General features: G+C 33.4%; 1 protein-coding gene and 2 long non-coding RNA genes across 12 annotated transcripts; 1 reads left to right on the top strand and 2 right to left on the bottom strand.

Annotated features, from left to right (window-relative positions):
* Nucleotides 1–4,602: 4,602 nt before the first annotated feature.
* Nucleotides 4,603–10,250, bottom strand: LOC147477561 (uncharacterized). Of its 9 annotated transcripts, XM_086584196.1 has the most exons (16): nt 10,092–10,250; nt 9,936–10,013; nt 9,386–9,491; nt 9,090–9,232; nt 8,792–8,959; nt 8,638–8,686; nt 7,651–7,794; nt 7,203–7,432; nt 7,063–7,095; nt 6,507–6,612; nt 5,952–6,021; nt 5,690–5,793; nt 5,461–5,609; nt 5,328–5,380; nt 5,102–5,202; nt 4,603–5,001 (listed from the first exon to the last, which is right to left on the bottom strand). In XM_086584196.1, exons 6-15 carry the CDS (start codon nt 8,648–8,650, stop codon nt 5,160–5,162), a joined length of 945 nt encoding a protein of 314 aa, XP_086440322.1. In that variant the 5' UTR covers nt 8,651–8,686; nt 8,792–8,959; nt 9,090–9,232; nt 9,386–9,491; nt 9,936–10,013; nt 10,092–10,250; the 3' UTR covers nt 4,603–5,001; nt 5,102–5,159. The 9 variants fall into 9 exon arrangements, with proteins under 9 accessions (XP_086440322.1, XP_086440319.1, XP_086440317.1 ...); XM_086584193.1 differs by lacking the exon at nt 9,386–9,491; XM_086584191.1 differs by lacking the exon at nt 9,936–10,013 and having other exon boundaries at nt 9,090–9,491.
* Nucleotides 10,251–10,974: 724 nt separating this feature from the next.
* On the bottom strand, nt 10,975–12,175 carry LOC147477560 (uncharacterized). Its single transcript, XR_015209151.1, has 3 exons — nt 11,869–12,175; nt 11,335–11,764; nt 10,975–11,260 (listed from the first exon to the last, which is right to left on the bottom strand). It is a non-coding gene; the product is annotated as an uncharacterized LOC147477560 (long non-coding RNA).
* Nucleotides 12,176–13,477: 1,302 nt separating this feature from the next.
* LOC147477559 (uncharacterized) lies at nt 13,478–17,291 on the top strand. 2 transcript variants are annotated; one of them, XR_015209148.1, is made up of 7 exons: nt 13,478–13,698; nt 14,857–14,945; nt 15,229–15,466; nt 15,578–15,640; nt 15,871–15,974; nt 16,361–16,457; nt 17,103–17,291. It is a non-coding gene; the product is annotated as an uncharacterized LOC147477559 (long non-coding RNA). The 2 variants fall into 2 exon arrangements; XR_015209147.1 differs by having other exon boundaries at nt 14,827–14,945.
* The last annotated feature ends 3,795 nt before the right edge of the window (nt 17,292–21,086 follow it).

The raw sequence follows: 21,086 nt of genomic DNA, 5'->3' as shown, positions 1-21,086 counted from the left end.
GGATCAAATTGAGATAGCCTCTTCACTTTGTGGTTTAGGATATTAATCCGTAATTTTCAAATAGAATTATCTTAAACTCGATCTAGCTTGTATAATAGTTTTATTAGATTTATGGTGATTTAATGGTAAATCATCACCGCTCAGCTTACGTACTAATGTGTACAAATTACTAAAATAGATTGATTGTTTCCATATCCTCAAAGAATACACCACTCTCACTTGAAAAGATTTATCACATGAACGTGTCCTACGAACGGGTGCCGTTATATTAAATTATTCTAAAAATATTAGCAACTATGCATAGCTATGAGATATGAAAATTATATTAATTACTCAATTAAATTTCTTGCACCATTCTCTATAAAAAGGAAGCATCAAACTTTGATAAAACTCATCGACTTCTTTTCATTGTTAGTTTTAACAATAGAAGTTTGATTGAAGTTTTTGAGAATGTCCAATTTGGTGAAGATAATATTTAAGCTACTTGAATAGCAAGGCATTCCCAATCACAATAAAAGAAGTATGATAAACATTACTTAAAATGCAAAACTATATTTGTCGAGACATTTATTCCCCTACATATAATACAAATATATTTTAGGGTTATTAGTTGAATGCATTTGCATCAAGTTTATGATTTTTCATTAATTATTCTTTGAGGTTAGTTTAATGTAATGCGTTGCACCGGTTTCCAAATTCTCATTAATTATTCTTTGAGGTTAGTTCAATGCAGTTGCATCAAGTTTCCGATTTCCCATCAATTATTATTTAAGGTTAGTTCAGTGCAATTGCATCCATTTTATGATATCACGTTACTTATTCATTAAGGTTAATTGATGCAGTTGCATCCAGTTTTTTTATGTTTAGATAATTAGTATTTGAGATTAGTTTATTGAATTTGCATCCAGGTTCTAATATCTCGTTAATTACTCTTTGAGGTTAGTTCAATACATCTGCATCCAATTTCTGATTTCCTGTTAATTGTTTTTCTAGGTTAGTTCGATAGTTTACAATTTCTATATAGTTTGCATACATGTAAGAGTTTGTTTTTTTAAACTCACTTTCATTTTGGGTTTCTAATTACTTGTAATTACTCATATGAGAAGGCTAAAAAAACGACATTTATGCTTTTAGGTCAGTGCGATGCAGTTACATTCGACTTTCGATTTTCAGTTAACTATTTTTTGAGGATATTTCAATGCATTTGCATCCAATTTCTGATTTCCCATTAGTTTATATCTTATTTTAGTTTAATGCAATTGCATCTAGTTTTTGGTTTTTTGTTAATTATTCTTTGAGGTTAGTTCAATGCAGTTGCATCCAATTTCCGAATTTATGTTAATTGTTCTTTGAGGTTAGTTCAATACATTTGTATCAAGTTTTCGATTTCCCGTTAATTATTTTTTGAGGTTAGTTCAATGCAGTTACATCACATTTATAATTTCCCGATAATTATTCATTTAGGTTAGTTCGGTGTAGTTTCATCCATTTTTCAATGTTTCGTTAATTAGTCTTTGAGATTAGTTCATTGCATTTGGATCTAGTTTTCGATTTCCCGTTAATAACTCTTTAAGGTTAGTTCAATACATATGCATCTAGTCTCTGATTATTTATGCTTTGAAGTTAGTCCGATGCAATTATATCTGGTTTCTGATTTCCCGTTAATTATTTTTTGAGATTATTTCAATGCATTTGCATTTAGTTTCCGATTTCCCACCAATTATTCTATGAGGTTAGTTTAATGCAGTTGCATTCGGTTTTTATTTTATGTTAATTATTTTTGAGTTTAGTTCAATGTATTTGCATTCGGTTTCGATTTCGGCCTATTAATTATTATCGAGGTTTGTTTGATGTATTTGCATACCGTTTTCCGATTTCCCATTAAATATTTTTCAAGGATTTGTATACAATTTCTAATTTCCCTTTAGTTATTATCGGCGTTAGTTTAATGCAATTGCACCCAGTTTTCAATTTCTAGTTAATTACTTTTTAGTTTAGTTTATTGCATTTGCATAAAGTTTCCAATTTTCCGTTAATTACTCTTTGAGCTCGGTTATGCATTTGAATCAATTTCCAATTCCGATTTCCTTTTAATTATCCAATGTGGTGTATAATACCAACTTCTACTTGATCCATCTCAGTGTGTCTTTGCAAACATGACATAAAAAGTCAATTATGTTTGATTTACTATGTGTGATCATTGAAGATTACCAGTTCCTGATTTCCCATTAATTATTCTTTAAATTATGCATGACTTACTATGTAGAATCTTCAAAGATTATCTACGAACGGGTGTTGTTATATTAATTATTTTGAAAAATATTTGTAAATATACAAAACTTTTATATATTAATATTATATTGATCACTCAACCAAATTTCTTATAACGTGAAAACCTTATTCTCCATTAAAAAAAAATAACTCATGTACCTTTAATAAAACCCTTCAACTTCATTTTGTTGTTTAATAATAGAAGTTTGATTGAAGTTTTGTGAGATTGCCTAATAAGGTGAAGTTCATATATATTGTAGCTACTTGAATAGCAAAGAGTTCCCAATCATACGGGAAGAGATAAGATAAACATCATTTTAAATGCAAAATTATACTTACCGAGACATTCCCACAATATATAACCCAACTATGTTTTGAGGTTAGTTTAATGTATTTGCATCCGGTTTCTGATTTTCAGTTATTTATATTTTGAGGTTAGTTCAATACAGTTGCATCCAATTTCCAATTCCCGTTATTTATTTTTTGAGATCAGTTCAATGCAGTTGCATCCAGTTTCTGATTTCTTGTTAATTATTCTTTTTGATTAGTTCAATACATTTGCATCTAATTTCCAATTCCCTTTAATTATTCTTTGAGGTCAGTTCAATACATTTGCATCCAGTTTTTGATTTCCTATTAATTATTCTGTGAGATTAGTTTAATGCATTTGCATCCAGTTTCTGATTTCTCGTTTATTATTTGATAAAGTTACATTTGCATCTAGTTTCGATTTCTCATTAATTATTGTTTGAGATTAGTTCAATGAATTTGCATCCAGTTTCCTATTTACCATTAATTATTTCTTGAGGTTAGTTCAATGCATTTGCATCCGGTTTATTTTTGAGATTAGTTGGTCGCAGTTCCATCCGGTTTCGATTTCCATTAATTATTTTTAATATTAGTTCCACGTATTTGCATCATGTTTCCAATTAATAATTAATTTTTTCTTTGATGTTAATTCAATGCAATTGCATCCAGTTTCTGATTTTCTATTAATTTAATCTTTGAGGGTTAGCTCAATGCATTTGCATCCAGTTTCGATTTGCGACAATTATTTTTTATGTTAGTTTGATGTATTTGCATCCAAGTTTTGATTTTCCGTTAATTATTCTTTGAGGTTAGTTTAATACAGTTGTATCCATATATATTCCAATTTTCTATTAATTACTTTTTAAGATTAGTTTAATGTTTGCATTTGCATCCAGTTTCTGATTTTCCGTTAAATACTATTTGAGGTTAGTTCGATACATTTGCATCCAGTTTTGGGTTCCCCATTAATTGTTTTTTACGTTAGTTTCATTCAGATATTATATATATTTTTTAAAATGTCATTTTGCTTTCGTTTTTTTTTTTTTTTTTTTTTTTTTAATTTTCTATTATATATTTTGTGATGTTATTTTTTGTATAATTGTTTTTAACTATGTTTTTGAGGCCATGTTAAGGATATATTGAAATAAGTCGGTGTTTTATCATAGACACTAAAATTGTATGATTTGTAGTAAGGAATTAGTTTATACAAATTACATATTTTTAGCAATTTTTTATTTGATCAAATATATAAGAATTGGAACACTAAAAGTGTTTGATTCGTAATAGAAAATTACTTTTTACAAATCACCTATTTTTTAGCAATTTTTAAAAATATTTGTCATTATTGCTTTGCCGTTATTTTTTTTTTTCATTTTCTATTATATATTTTGTGATGTTATTTTTTGTATAATTGTTTTTAACTATGTTTTGAGGCCGTGTTAAGAATATATTTGAAATAAGTCGGTGTTTTATCATAGACACTAAAATTGTATGATTTGTAATAAGGAATTTTACAAATTACCTATTTTTTTTTTATTTGATCAAATATATAAGAATTGGAACACTAAAAGTGTTTGATTCATAATAGGAAATTACCTTTTACAAATCACCTATTTTTTAGCAATTTTTTTTATTTGATCAAATATGTAAGAATTGGAAATACACTCAAACTCTCCAAATTTAATAATTAGAAATACACTCAAACTCTCCTAAGAGGTTCTATGTATGTGAGATTGTAGGCTATTAGAAAAGACTATATTTCATATTATAGTGCCACATAGGAGAGAAAAAAAACTAACTCTCTCATATTAGAGTGCCACATAGGAAAGAGAAAATCCTAAATTAGAGGTCTCTGCTTTAGTATATAGATAGTAGATGAGAAGTCTCTGCTTTAGTATATAGATAGTAGATATATAATTATTGTTTTATCCTAGGTCCACTTTTGCTTTCCAATCCAGCTAATAATTCATCTGTCCTAATAACAATACCACAAAGAAGACACATATTCCCAATCACTATTCCTTTACCACAAAACAGATGATAAAGAGATTAATATTCATACAAGTAAAAAAAAAAAACAAAACGTAGCATTTACTATCCAAGCTCAATATAAATATGAATTTCCAAATATTCCCAAAAAAAATTCACCTCGTGCATGTTTCTCTGTTATGTTTTATCATTGCCATGCACTTGAATACTTTCAAAAATGATTTGAAGTCCTAGCTTGTGAGTCACATATATGCATGTAGTAACCAGCCATATATTCAGGAGTGGCACCAATGGGCACTTGTGAGTCATACACAACCAATCCTACATATTAAATGGTTGCCCTTCCACCTTCAAAGTATTTGTCCATAGGCAAATGGGCCGTGGCTTTTCATAAGACTCAATAAGTTCCAATAGTTCAACAACTGGAAACATCTGTAATGAGAAGACAACCAAAATATACACATGTCAAGTTACTAATCATAAACCTAGCTAATTCAATTATTGAAACAAAATCATTCTATCAATATATTACCTCAACAAAAACCCCAATAAGAAATTTATTGTATCCATAATAAGAGCTCAAATCCCTCTTAAGCTGCCTCAACATAATCTTTACGTGTTACCCCTTCTTGCCTCAAAGTCATAAAATTCGATAGTATCCAAACAACAACAACCAACCATCAACACAAAATTCTCAAAATTAAGCTAAAAAGCAAACTTAATTTCTCAATACTAAACTCAAAAAACAAAGTACTAACTCTCTTTGCATATTCGAAAGATCAGGTGGTTGAAGTGCCTCTGCTCCAATTTCCTACATTACCAAAATCCAAAAAGCAACCTCAAACTAAATTTACAAAAATCATAACTCACTAATAACTAAAATAAACAAACCTCTTCTGTTGGCAAACGAAACTCATCATACTCCTCTTTAATATTAAGCTGAAGCTCAGCTTCAGTATCCTTTTGTTCCCTCGCCCGTTTCTCATCAATCTTTCTAGATTCCTCCTCAATATCCAATTCATCATCATCCGAATCAGTACCTGGGCATAAAGAGATCTAAGCTGATCATTTACAAGTGAGGTTTGCCTAGGTGTTATGCTACCAGTGGAAAGAAAATCACCTTGATGCTTATGAAGTAAAGAGAGGGCATAGATCCCAAACAGCAACTGTAGCTTTTCTTTCACCCCTTTTTCAGATGTGTTTTTATGTAGCTTCTCTTTGAATCTGTGCAACATGACTCACACGATTAATCAACCAATTAGATTGTGTATCGAAGTTTGTGAGGAATCACGACAAGCTTCTGCAAGACTTATTCTTCACTATACTAATTACTTTAGGGAAATAGAAATACCAATTAGCAAAAAGAAGGCAGAGAAGCTTACTTGGAAACCACAATCAACTGGCAGTGAGCAACAACAGCCTCCACTAAATCAGACGAGAGTTCTGTAAAGCCTGAACGGGATTTTTTTTATAAGGACATGTTCTATTTATGAGAAACAAATTCTGCAAATAAATTACAAAAGAAAATTTGAGCATGATGTCCTACTTGTCACATGGCGCACATGCAAAGCAGATAGAGAATGGTGTATTACAGGTCATATTTTTAAGCTGTGGTAGAACTTGAAGATAGAGAATGACCCTATTATGGCACAAAAAGAGATATTACCATCCAGTTTCAAGTATTCACACAAGGGAGCTTATTTCTCTCTTATCAAGAGATTCAAACAAACATATATACTCAACACTTTGCATCATCATCTGCCGTCATAAAATTGACATATTCTGGACGAGCTGCTCAAAAGGGAATGGACGGGTATATATATAATATATCTAATAAACATTCAACTTCGTGATTTATGTGATAAATACACAGAGCATACATGTGAAAAAATAGGACATCAATCCACATGCTTCTAGGTTATGCAGAATGAACTCACTAAATCCAGTTTCAAATCCCAAAGACGAGGTATGCTTACTGAGTTGCGTCAATGTTTCCTTCAAGATGAGCATAATACACTTGAGGCTGCTGGAAGGTGTGTTTTCCTATGTAAAGGTCAATGTAATTCTTAGTTACAAAAAATTGATGTCACAATCTGAATGCCTTAAAAAGAAAATAAACTAGGATTAAATAAAAAACAACTAAGTTAGAACTAGTTCAAACAAACTAATCTTGTGTGAGTGAAACAATGCTCCCTAAGCAAAAAGAACATCTAAAAGTCACACTAGCAGATTGTATAACTTTCATTTGATTGATTATATGTGCTTCTAATATGATACATTTTTTATTTCGCTTCATCGATTCCTTATAAATAGAAGATCTCAGACTTCTACCTCTTTAACCAACATGAAAAACAAAAATTAAGAAAACAAAGACACCCAGGCATCTGTTGGGCATAGCCTGACGCATGAACCACTCTCACCTATGTTTTATCCATGTTACAGTTACAATAGTTTATCGCTATAAAGAATCACTAAAGCTAAAATAGAACTTACCACAATACGAATTGTAATAGAAACTGCATAAATCTGCAAAACCAAAAAAAAAAAAAGATTTTTTATATAGAACAGCTTGGATACTAAAAAGAAGTTTCTTTTTTGTTAAACACGATGGTTGCAATCTAATTGACATGTACCGTATAGTTTTTCATCCTTTGAAAGATTGCTCGGCTTGTCAATAGTGCATTTATGATAACGCTAAGGCCAGGTTCTGTTAGTACAATGTTAGGAGCACTGCGAGCTGCATCAGCAACAACTATTCCAATGTCTGCCTTCTTAAGAGCAGGAGCATCATTGACTCCATCACCAGTCATTCCACATATATGTTTTCTAGCTTGCAAGTGTTTAACGATTTCATATTTGTGCTCTGAAGCAACAAAAAACACGAGAAAAAGTCAAAATAGGTAAAAATAGGTACAGGCATTTGTAAACTACTTTACAATAGGACAAGAAGACCTAATAAAAGAGTCAAATGCAGTGTAAAGAAAAGGAGAACAAAAAATCAGTCCTCTTAGTTATGATGGTCACCAAGAGAATGCAAAGTTTTACTTTTATGATTTGAGGCTCTTACAATACTGCTCTTACCCTTCAAACTTACTCGAGCTTTGTCGCTGGCCATTCTGAAATTATCTATAGTGAGAGATTCTAAGCTCTCATTCTTCTGAATTGCTTCTTCAATTCGAGCTGCCAGACTGGTGTCCTTCTTCGCAACCAGACTTGTTACTTTACCTGTTACAATAAATAAGTTTAGTTAACTGGAACATACATTAGCCTACAAAGATAAGAAATTTTGTAGGTTTGACAGATATTTCAACTGTGTGTTTTCATGTATAAGACTTTTCTGCGCATCATCTAAAGTAAAAAGTACTTTTAGGTAGCTACATGAAAGCATAAGTGTGTATAAAACTGCTTATGGCTCTATGGATCCACATAGCACCACGTATTCAGACTCAAAGCTAGAAGTGAACTGAGCAACTATAGATAATCATGTAGGAAATGGCTGCAGACAAATAAAATTTTGATAAAACAATGCTTGTTGACAGCATAAACTTAGTTCGGTAGCCAACAAGTGATCTTTCTATTTCTCTGACACATGTAGATAATGTCGGGTTTGAATCTACATGTGAAGAACTTACAATTGAATTTGCCAATGTTAGGACTATGGAGCTTGACATATTCTGATGGCGAATGTAAGCATTGGCTTTGATATGAATTAAATTCTAGTATTATTTCAGTTGTTGTATGCAATAACTAGTAATTCTATAGTAAACAAATATGTTCCTGTCAATATTTTGGTGGCTGAAAAACTGGAAAACTATTCAAACTTCGACAGTACATGAGGCTGAACTACTGTATAAATAATAGAGTATATTAGAGGTATGGAGTTCGAACCCCCGCCACACCAATGAATTACTGATCTCGTTTAAAAACGGGCTTACCAATAAAAAAAAAATAGAGTCTATCATGCTGTTTCGTGGAAAATCCTGCAGTATTAGGCTTTATGCCAAGCATTTTGTACTAAGATTAGCCCCCAGACTTCATGCGAAATCAAACAAAAGTAAAGCAACATACCTTTAGCTCCCATATGAGCAGTTCTTCCTGTGCGGTGGAGGTAGTCAATCTAAAATACCATCAAGCAACAGTTGGGGTCAGATTTTCACTAAAGTAACTCGATGGGGAAAAAACTTATAAGATAGTCAATATAACAATAAATGAGGTGAAATACCAGGCGAAATAAAATCCAGAAATGAAGTAAAAATACATAGAGTTTGAGGGAAAATCAAACATAATGACATGGTCCACATCCAAGTCCAGCCCTCGAGCAGCCAAGTCTGTGCAAACCAATGTGGGACAATCCCCATCTGCACTCTTAAACTTTTTGAGGTTTTCGACTCTGCACATAAGAATCCAAATCAGAAACAATGCATAGGAGGTGAATTGGAAACTAGAAACACATCGCAAATTTCATTAACATATATAAAGATTAAAGTAAAACAAAAACAAATCAAAAGGAATTAACTCACCTTTGTTCAACTGGCACCTCCCCGTGGTAATTCACTGTGGAAAGTTGATTTTCACCGAGATAATGATCTACAGCGCGACTAGAATTCAAGGTGTTGCAGAACACCATTACACGATTTCCCTTTGACAAACTCGGCTCAAGGACCTGTGATGGCATGATCAACAAGCCATATATATAATAAGGAATATTAAAGTGCCACTGAGGAATATTTTGATTCTTGAAAAAAGTGCTAGCTGTTTAACTCAGAAGATATATAAGTGGTGCTATGTTATTATTAACATACAGAGGATCACAAACCAAAAAAATTTGTTAGCGCACGAGCAGTACGTGTAGGATAGACACAGTCATACATGTCAGCGCCTAATTCACTGCAAACTACAATATCGAGTGGATATCCAACACCCTGGAACAAAACAAAAGTTAAATGATTCACATTATTCATTATTGTTACATGGAGCCTTGATAATTCCCAAGTGCATGGATATTGCAAGATTGTAACATTATATGCACCATAACATAGCGTGGTTTATCCTCAGGCAAAGAAGCAGTACACTGGGCAACAACACACCAGAATGAGTCTTTGTCTTCATCGCCCGCAAGACCACCAATAGCATAGTTGTTTCAAAATCAAATCAAGTTAAATCACCCTTTCGATCATAACCACAAGATTACAAATTAAATTACTAAGTTCATTAAGGACTGTGAACAGACTAGGTAACAGGCTACAACATTTTGAAAAAAATTATCTATATTTTGATTGCTCAAATTGTTTTCAAATAAATCTCCACTGCTATTAGGGGAATTTTTGGGAGTTGTGTCCACATACCCAGGTTAATCTTGAATTTACCTGAGGACAGGATCCAATCCTCCTTGTACTACTTTCTTTGTAAATAGACCGGCACGAACAATTCTCACTTTCAGGAAACTATCAAGAGATTCAGTGTTCGTTGGAAGAAAAAAATGGATAAGTATCAAAGTAACACAGCTATACGCAATAACTTACCAAACACTTGAATTGCAGACACTATCTTATTCAACTCGGGAACTAAATCTGCATATTCTTATGCTTCAAAGGATAGGTGAGGTTGCTCTCACTTCATAACCTGCAAAAATCTATTAGTTCCCCCTTTTCCCTCCTCCTTTATCTGGGCTTGGGACCAGCAACGCAAATATCTAGTTTGCGTTGGCGGAGCTAAAAATGGGTTAGATTAGTACAGTGAATCCCGCCACCTGAAAAGGTCAACACACAACCACACAATTGCAAATACCACATATAGCACAACCAAAATATCTATAAAACAAGCTCATCCAACATATAACACAACCAAAATATCCATAAAACAAAATAACACATCGGAAGTATCCATAGCAAAATAACATGTCCAGAAAGCAAAGTAACACGTCCAAAATCTTGACTTGATTAATACAAAATAAAATACTTCCAAGTCCAAGATGAAAATGACACTATGTGTCTACTAACAGAGGAGAAATGGACTTTAACAACGAGGGGGGGATAAACTGCAGAAATTCCTTAGGCCAAATAACTTTTCCTTACCCAACTTGACCAAGGGTACGAAAGTGATTATAGGGCTCAGGCAATTCGCAAGAACCTTCAGTAATCGCCTCAATGTAAACCAAGAATTTTCCATCCCCCAAAGTTCTATCTCCAATCTTAAATGTTGGATCAACTTGTTTCACCCTCCCAGATGCAACCTTTCTCAAGGGACAAAAGGCTTTCACATTGACTTCAGCATTCATGTAATCGAGTCCCTTCAAAAATAGATAAAAAATAAAATAAAATAACATTAGTTAAAAGTTCAAATATACAAACCATTAAATTTTACTATTACTATGATAATAAAATAAAGTCATACGTATTCGTACCTAAGAGAATATATCATCTGATCCAGAAGAAGAGGGTCCAACAGGGGAATTACATGTGGGTGGCATTTGGTGGACAAGATTCTGCACCGTTTCATTAATCTGATTTACTTTTCCATCAAATGAGTCCTTCAACTCATCAATTTTCTTTTCAAACTGATCTTTTAACTCCTCAGTGACCTTAATCTGTTTCCGATATCTCTTCCTATAAGGAGTCGAATGCTTAAATGAAGACTTAGAGACACCACAACCCATGACCCGCATGCGCCCTCTTGAGTATTTTCCAACAACCTGTGTACTTGGAGATTTTAATTTGAGGAATAAAAATAAAAATAAAAAAAATTGAGCAAAGTATAAATTCATACCTCTGTCACAACATCATTGTCGCATGCTTCAAAGTTGGAGTTAGAGGTCATGTTAGAGTTCAAAGGGGAACATTGAGAAATCTTATCCTATTCAATGGAAAACATAAAAACATTCTAAAATCATATAGATAATAGAGATGTATCACTGACTAAGCATAGACTTTTAAATAGTATATATAGAAGTGATGCATTGACTAAGCATCCAAGAAAAAAGCTTATAAAATAAAGACTTACGGCCAAACTCTGTCGTTGGGGTGTACCAGTTTTTTTAAGTGTGCATTTCTACGTACATATCACCCCGATAAACTTCTTCCACCGACACACCTTGTTCCTTTGCAATTTTACGGCAATAAACTTGTGCTGGTGTCCTCCCCCCACAGTTTGGTTCAATTTGCATTGCACGGTTCTGAAAATTTCTCGCACTTAATGCCTACATAACATACACAAATTAAATTACAGTTTGCTTTGCATCTTATAAGCTAGTAAGGACAGGGCATATCATATAGTATATCGTTAGAATGTCTAAGATAGTGCCTTAAATTCATTTGAATGACAATGATTCACAAAAGCTTTCCAATCCTCCAAAGGGATTCCGTCTGGTGCCTTCATTTTCACAATTTCTCGATCCTTACCAGCAACATATTTATTTTTCAGTTCACCCTTGTGGCTCCTCCAAGCGGCCATGACTTTATCCCGAACATACTTACAGTCTACCCCCTTGTCTTCGTCACCATTAACAAATACAAAAGTGTCGTTCAAGCTCTTAATGATGTTGTTATAGTGAGTTCGTTTACTAAGTTTCATCATAGTTGGCCAATCCTTATAGAAACATGGGATCTCACGGTCCAAAGGAAAGCGACTTCACTAGATAGTCTCATCGACACCTTTTTTTCAGGAAAATCAGGCTGGTTATAGATATTAAGCCAAAGTTCAATTCTCTGCCCCTCTTCTAAATGATTGGATATAGGTAGAGTAGGACCTCTAGTGTTATCTGAGCGTGGTCGTGAAATAGCAGACCCACCTGATAACGCAAAAACTGATGATGTTATACAAGGATGAAATGGAAATAATTAACTTAATCAGATAATCATGAATTATGAACTAATTACCAGTGTTAGTGTTGAGGGAGTCCTCTAGTGGGTGAGTTGAATATGGGGATGTGCTACTAGCCATGGTACAAAGCGACAACTAAACTCTGCAAATTAAACAAGCACTTGCAAAAAATGAATCAATACAAGCACTAATATCAAACTACAACTTCAATCAGTTTGTTGGTACAACGTCAAAAAACACATGCAACCTATTGCACTTAATTCCAAATAGAAAATCCTATATGAGTTGAGATGGAAAATAGGAGTTTTGATTACCGATAATTTGGAGATGAAGTTGAAGGCAATAACAAAACCAATATAAAAAAAAATAACACAAATTTAAACAAGCCACTATAACAAATGAGCTTTTTAGCGACAAAACATTTAGTCATGATGGGAAAACGTGGCTAATGATTGTCTTTGGTGATGTTTATAACGTCACAATTTCTCTAGTGTCTTACTTTTTATAATAATTTTTTGGCTACTTTTTTTTTGTCGCTAAAAGCCTTATTTACAATTTTTAGAAATTTTAGAAATAAAAAAAAAAAGTAAATTGGCGATGAAAGGACTGTCAGTAAATCTTTTTACCAATAACGACGTTTTTCATCATCAGTGATGATAGTATATCCCGACGTTGGCAGAAAATCGTCACTAGAAATTATTTTTTCGCGACATTTTTTTTTATCGTAGCCAATGATTGGGTATAAATATAGAAATGAAAAACATAAATGAGCGCTGATACTGGTGTCACAAAATGTGGTGTTTCTACCACGCTTTTAAGAAACGTTGCTGATGTTTTGATTTCACTGAAGACAAAAATTTTGTTTTGAAAACTTTTCCAACCCGCTCAAAATTTGAGGCTCAAATTTTTTTGTTATCTCGCGCCCATCCAACCTTGATAAGGTTTTAAATTTTTAATAAAAGAAAAGGAAAAGTTTTAAATTTTTAACAAAAGAAAAAGATGAAAAAAAAAGAAGACAAAAAAAGAAAGAGAAAAAAGAAAAAAAAAAAAAAAAAAAAAAAAAAAAACCTAGCTTCCACCCCAAATTGTCTTGCTTCTCGCCTCCACCACTGAATCACCTTCTTCTATTGGAGAACCGTTTCTGTAGAAGATACACTCTCTCCATTATTCTCTATTCTCTCTATTAGGGTTTCAACTTTGATTTTGGAGGTTCCAACTTGATTAACAAATGAAATTCTAGGGAATCAGTTTTGGAAATTAGGTGCACTTTTGAAGAAGACGGAAGCAGTTTTTGCTGGGCTACGCAACCAAGTGAGTATTTTTTTTCTATCTCTTCTTCGATCTAAATCTTGTTTAGCACGAGAGCCAAATATTTGGTGCACGCTTTGATCTAGTTGGTCTTTTGAACCCTTATTTAAACATTTTGATCGAAAAAAAGTTTGCCTTTTAATCACTAAACACCACAAACAACATTTTGGTTATTTGAACAGCCGAGATATATTATTCTTTCAGTTTCTGTTTTTGGGTGTTGAAAATGCTCTGCCTTTCTACAAATGTAGTTTTTCAGAAATGCTAATGGTATTTAACTTCTCTAGATTTCTTTGATAAAATGTCGGGCATAAATGTTGTTCGTAGGTATTCAGTGATTTTTTGATAATGGGCAACTAGACCAATTACATCTTAACTTGTTTTGCTTAAAAGATATATAGTATCTTGGACATATATTGTCAGGTGTTTTTTTTATGGGATTGAAATATCAAAGCTATAACATTTAGTTTGAATTTTTAACCCCTCATTGCCTCTCTCTCATTTACCAACGAGGACTAGGTCCGATTTCATTCTCATATTTTTTTTTTTTTTTTTTTTTTTTGATGTGAGATGAGCTTGTTTTAATATAGAAATTAACCATGGGAAATTTGATAATTTTCTACGTGATTAGGTTATTGTTTGAGGGTATTGCGGGCTTAGAATCATTTCTCAAGATGTGTCACAAACTAGGTTTCCTTGTGAAGCTTCGCCCTGGACCATACATATGTGCAAGTGAGCAATTAATTTTCTGTTTAGGAATAGAATAAGGTTCAGCAGTGCACATAGTTGCAGTGCCCATTATCTTTAGTTGATTGTTGATTGTTGACCTTCAATCTGACTTGACCTTTAGTTGAGATTGATTTTACAAGTTGGGTACTGAAAGGTGACTTTCCATGACTTTTTTTGTGTTAGATAGATTGCATCTTGTATAAATAGTTGCATCCTTAGAATCAGTGCCGCACATGATAATTGATACTTGCATTCTTTGTAGTTATTAATTTAAGTTACAGAAGAAATATATGTGGAATCAACACCAATTTGGTTCGGGCCTTAATTAGATAAGCTAGTGTGAATAATTTGTGGAGTTCTTGGTGACTAAATTTGCTTCCTTTTTTTTTCTTGGTCCGGCAGTTCCTTCTAATGTCTGAAGTTTTGTTGTAGAATGGGATTTTGGAGGGTTTCCTGCTTGGATGCTTTCCATTGAACCAGCTCTTAGACTAAGATCTTCTGATCTTGCATTCCTTCAGCTGGTTTGTGTTTTTAATGTCTTTTTAACTTTTAGAATTACTGTTTGGATGTGTCCCATATGTCTATGATTACTGTTTGGACATATATTAGCAAATCTTGTTATACATCTAAAAATGCATCCTCGCATCTCGGGGCACTTGAGCCTAACCCATGGGAATAACATAGTTGACTAAGGCTACTGGCTGCCTGGCGTACCATCTCAACTTTGTGCATCCAACTCAAAAACCATTGAGTGGAGGACTGGAGGCTGTGGAGCAGGTTATGAACTTACATAATGTTACGCAGGTAATGCAGGGCTTACTATACATCTCAACCAAGGAGCCTTAAGACAGCTGGGGAATCATGTACTATGCAGCATCAAGCTAATTTGGATGCCATATGTGTAGCATACATTTTATTGACTTCAGAATTTTAATGTCCGTGTGCATGAGTAGATGAATCTGATCATGTGTTTTGAGTTGCAAGCACTTGAGCAAACTCTCAAGTGGCACTGTGGAAGACAAACTTGCCATAAGAAAGAAAGGTTGGCCATGTGTTCTTTGGTATTAATTGAACTTTGGTTCTGTCTATATTTTTTCTGCTCGGGTATTTTAAGGTTCTAATAGTTGATATAGTTCTATACTTGCTTGAACAGGTCTGAGTTGATGAAACTTGTGGTGAAAACTAAATGGGTTACGACTAACACAACTTTCTGGTGGTATGATTATGTTTGTTCTAATTCCAATCTTTTGAAACTCATATGGTTGTTTTGGCAACTCTTTTTCTGGTCAAGATTTGATGTATTATAGGTAGGCCTTGTAGCTTTGTTAATTTTAGGGTTGCTATGAAATTGAAGCCATTTCAATTATTATTACTAGCTCTTATATCTATTTGAACTTTTGTTTGACAGAGTTTCTTCGCTTTTTTGCTTGCAAATATGGATTGCAGGGTCTCAGGCAGGAAGCGTCTCAAGGGGGTCACGATGCACAACAAGCGAGACTAGAAGAACAACATCATTTGGACTTTCCAATGTCTCGGGGTGCTCCATTATGGTATGGACGTTCTGACTTAGAAACTCAATTTGTTTGGTTATGGTTTCTGGTGCAGTCCAATTATGGCTTGCTAACTAAAAGGCTAAGGAGCACCCATTCCGCAAAGATGCTTATATTCTCTGACATTTTATGGTTTAGTATATATGTTCACTCTCGGTAGTCGACACAATGTTTAGAAACCAAATAGAGTACAAAGGGTGTGATACCCTTCTGCCATATCCACAAAACTCACAAAAGAAAAAGCGTAAAGAACTATCTCTACTTCATTGCTTGTCAGGAAGAAGAGAGTATGTAACTAAATGATACTAAGGAATGATGGTATGTGTTGGGATTGACATATATAGTTCCCCACTTTGAAATTCCTATTGATTATTATCTTGTTACAGTGTCTTTTTGTTGAAGTACTAAATTCCAAGCGCAATTTGAACAACAACGCCAGTTGGACTATCTCATGGAGAAGCTTGGCGGTCCTCCTTCAATGTGGTATGAACTATGAACTTAATTGTTTATGATCTGTGTCGGTGTTGTTTTATTGGGTTTAAGTTGTTTTACTGTGGTTGGAGTGGATGATGGCTAATTTATTGTATTCTTACCACATCAGTTCGTCTTTCATTTACTTTGACACATGTGATTGTTGCATTATGTGTCGATCAAGACAGTACACAGACAAAACCAATTTTTTGTTATATTAGCCTATGAGGATTAGCTATTGATTGTTATAGTTTGTACTACAAAGATTGAAGCAGATTTCTTGTAGTGTATCTTGCAGGTACACAAGGAGGTTGGGCCACATCAAGTTTTATTAAATAAATAATGTAACTTTGCTGTAAATACACCTCCTACTTGGTGTTTGCATAAGGTGGCTCATAGTTTTGATCATGATAAAATTTAAGGTGCTAGCTTTATTAAGGGATCATTGTGGGTGGCATGTTGCATGTTATTTTATCTGACATTGTTGGGGATGTTGGTGATACATACCATGTTTTAAGCATCACTTCTTTGGATACATGTTAAACTTAACATAATTTTTAGTAGTTCATTGAATTTGAATTTTGATATGATGAAGCTATTATATTTTTGGTTTATCATTTTTTTTTGGTGGTCTAATAGAAAACATTTTGTGTGCAGATAATCTTACGTCAAAAGAGAGCTTGCTATTATTTTGTTTCTGAAGAAATGGGTGTTTGGAATTGTAGGAGATCTAAGATGAATCTATATGCCATTTTGCCACTTTTTTGTTTTTAGTGAAGACAGTTTCATCTGTAAGCTACTTGAGGGATGTTCAGAATTTTTTTTGCTACGTTTATTAATTATTAAGATGAGTTTAGAAAAAAATTATGCAACTCTCTTTTGTTTCTAACGGAGTTAATTATATGTGAAACAATTGGTAACTATATTAGTGATAAAAATAATCTTTTGCAACGCATGTAACGTCGGAATACGAATACAACAATCAGATATTTTTTGCCTCGAACGACGATCAAAATGTCGTTTATTACACTAAAATTTCAAAAAAATTGATCTTTATTGACAGAAGTGTCGCTAATAACATAAAAAATTCAAATAATTAAGACTTTTATCGATGATAGAAACGTTGCTATTTCAACAAAGTTTTAAATTAATTTTATTTTTGACGACAATAAAATCGTTGCTAATAACACCAATTTTTTAAAAAATATTGGACTTGTAGCAGTGATTATAACATTGCTAATGATGCTAAAATTTTCAAATTTTTTGGAGTTTTTCCCGTAGTAACATTGCTAGTTAGGTTTTAATGGCGACGATTTTGAAGATGTCGCCAAAAGTATGTCTTTTGCGACGTTATTGTATCTAGAACATGAAAATGAATTAGCGATGAAAATGAAGCAATGGCGACAATAAAAATCGTCGGTGAAGATCTCATATTTGGCGACAATATAAAATCGTCGCACTATATCTTTGCCGACTATATCATTAGCGATGATGGTACGACACTCCAAAAAGCGTTGCCAAATCCTATTAGTGACGTTTCTGCAATTTTCAGTGACATTTTTTTTTGTCGCCAAAGACCCTGTTTCTTGTAGCTAGCCCAACACGTTTTACACCATATAAGTACGAAACAACCTCAGATTTCAACAAAACAAACAACATATCAAACATTAACAACTACCCCAAGTGATCAAATCAAGTTATCAAGTTATACAACATATAAAAACAAGTAGTTGAGTAGTAAATAATAACATATATCTTTGGAGATAAACGGTACTTATAGATGAATAGCAAGAGATGCAGTACTCTGGATTTCGAAGAAAAGCCAATGCGGTCTGTATACAATCAAAATAGAACGTTGCATAAGCATTACATCAGAAGATACTATGGGAAAATTGTTATCTTTAACTTAAGAAACAGAGTCAAACTAAATGACAAATCATTTATTAAGTAACTTTAAATTTTATTTCAGATGAATTTATGGCAGAATTGATACCCAATATGAAGTCAGATCAAATGAAAAATTAGAGAAATCAGTCGTTTAAATATTCTGGAAATTATTTGTAAAATGTTTATTAACACCCTAGTGCAGTATCTCATTAATCATGAATGAAACTACCAAACATGCATAAATAAATATTCTTTTTTGCTAACCTGTATAGAAAAGAAGAGGTAGCTAGCTGGAACACGAACGTGAAGAGGGAAAAAAAAGACACACAACCACCTCAACCTCCTAGAGAAAAAATGGGTTATTAAAAATTGGATTGAAAATGTCAAGTAGTCTAACAATTAGGAAATTGTCTCTCAGCAAAATAATAATCTATTCATATCATGGAACCATTTGAGGTCAAAACAACAACCATTTCAAAATTTCATTGCTAGGACTCAGGCACTCATACAAATTCTGGTGGTGGCAATAAAATGGTCAACCCATTTCTTGGACACCCTGAAATTGGCCATAGGATTTGTGCCTTTAAGCTTTTAAGGATCCTTTCTGAAAAGTTGGGACAAATTTTGGCTAATGAGCTGAGAGCTTCTAACGACTTCCCATTATTGAAAGACAAGCTATTAGACACCCAGTATACGGATGGAGAGAGGACGGAAGCCGCGTGCATACTTGCTAACGAAGTGAAGACAATCCTAGGAACCAATCTCATAGGATGTACGATATCACATATACAGTCATGGGATTCTCAGAGATGTACCAAAAGTTGGAAGAAATTAAAATAATTATTAGAAAAGTAGTTTTCTCTTTTTAATGTTGAAACAACATTGAAAGGAACTAATTTTCATCTAAAAAACAACCTTTAATAATAAAAAACAAACCTTTAAACATTAATAAACATTACCTTTGACGAGTGAAGAATATAGTATGAGAGAGATGGTGAGAGAGGGTGATGGTGACAAACTGTGAGAGACGAAGGCAGTGGTCAACGAATTTTGAGTTAAGAAGATGAGAGAAATGGGGAGAGAGGCGGTACTGGAAGAGATGAGATGGTTCTCAATTTATTTTTTCAGTTATCTCGTTTTCGTTAGAAGAAAATCACCACTTTTGGACCTATCCCGTCGAAGTATTACCGTGGGTTAAAATCCACAACTATTACACACCGTCAAGATCTGATCCGACAGTCTAAACCATGGGAATATCAACAGCTATGATTGTGGAGAAAGGTAGTGAAATACTGTGATATGGTGCTACGGTTGGTATTAGTTTGCCAACAGTAGTTAGCCGTGGGTAAATCTTCAACATCTTTGGGCTGTCGCTAACGTTTCGGGTAGTCCGTAGCTAAAACCCCATTTTCTTGTAGTGTGATGGTCTTTGGGTGGGAATTGAGGTCAGGTTTAGGACTAGCTAGTATAGAAACTAACATTTTAATGAGGTAGATTATCCAACACTTAATAACCAAAAAACAGTATGGTCTGGTGAGAACTTGAGCCACTTGATATATAAACAAACCCCAAGAATGAACGAACAAATAGGTCACTAAAATAGAGCATGGAAGTAGAAAAAAACTGGGCATATCTTTGTGCACTTTAAAGTGGCTAGATGCAATTTGTGGCAGCCTTTATGCTTGCATAAATGATCCTTATAATAGCAATAGTGACAACAATAAATAAAAAACAAGCATATAACTAACTACATGAGATGATATAGAAAAACAAGAAAAAGAATATATAAACTGCCAAATATTTTAATCCCCAGTGAGAGATATACCAACAGAAATAGTCTCATTCGGCTTCAAACCAGACTAACTAACAAAGGGGGTGAAGGGTGCCTAAAATGCTAAATGCACCTGAGGGAGCAAGTTTTGTAGCAACAAGATTCCAATTGGCCTTGGTTTTACGTACCTTTCGGAAAAAAACACACGATAGAACAATAAGAGTTGCACTCCTCCTAGATAGGTTCACAAGTAACTAGTGAAAAAAACATTAGGTCACATCATAAATCACAAGGATCATCTACCAAAAAAATAAAAAATCACAAGGATAAATCACACGCATGATTCTTCTTTTTTCTTTGTTACTTTACCATATATCTAACCTTAGTTCACTTCATTAACAACAACCAAATCAATTAGTTTGCTTCTACATTTATGTAATTGGCTTGACTAGAGGAGAAACTACAGTGTTCAGGAGAAAATTTCTATAGAAGTAAGACAAGTACTACGAAAATTGGACATTTCTGTAGAAGTAAGACATGTACTACATAAATATGCATGATATTCAATATAGCCAAAGGAACTTGAGAATCAATTTCTAACTAACTATGATGACTCGGGGAAAGTTGGCAAACAAGATTCTTTGCAACTATAAATATCTCATAATTTCATATTGGATTTTTGAATGGCAAATTCTAATGGATTCAATGTTCAATGAAATGTACCACATAATTAAAGGAAGAAAAGTGAGTCAGCGTAACATACCACATACTCTGAGTAAATGCCTTGGAGGATCTTCATTGTCAAAACCAAGGGAAAAATCTCCAACATTGGCATATCGATCCCCTCTGCATGTACAACATATCAGGGAATTTTTTAAGATAAAAACCTAGAATGAGAACTATGCTAAATTGAACCAACTAATATTCCCTTTTTAGTAAACGAAACTAATGTTATTAAATCTAAAGTGAGGGGGAGGGGGGTA

The sequence above is a fragment of the Coptis chinensis genome, chromosome 9 (assembly GCF_015680905.1).
Source record: "Coptis chinensis isolate HL-2020 chromosome 9, ASM1568090v1, whole genome shotgun sequence".
NCBI lineage: Eukaryota > Viridiplantae > Streptophyta > Magnoliopsida > Ranunculales > Ranunculaceae > Coptis > Coptis chinensis.
This window is presented reverse-complemented; position numbering and strand designations above follow the sequence as displayed.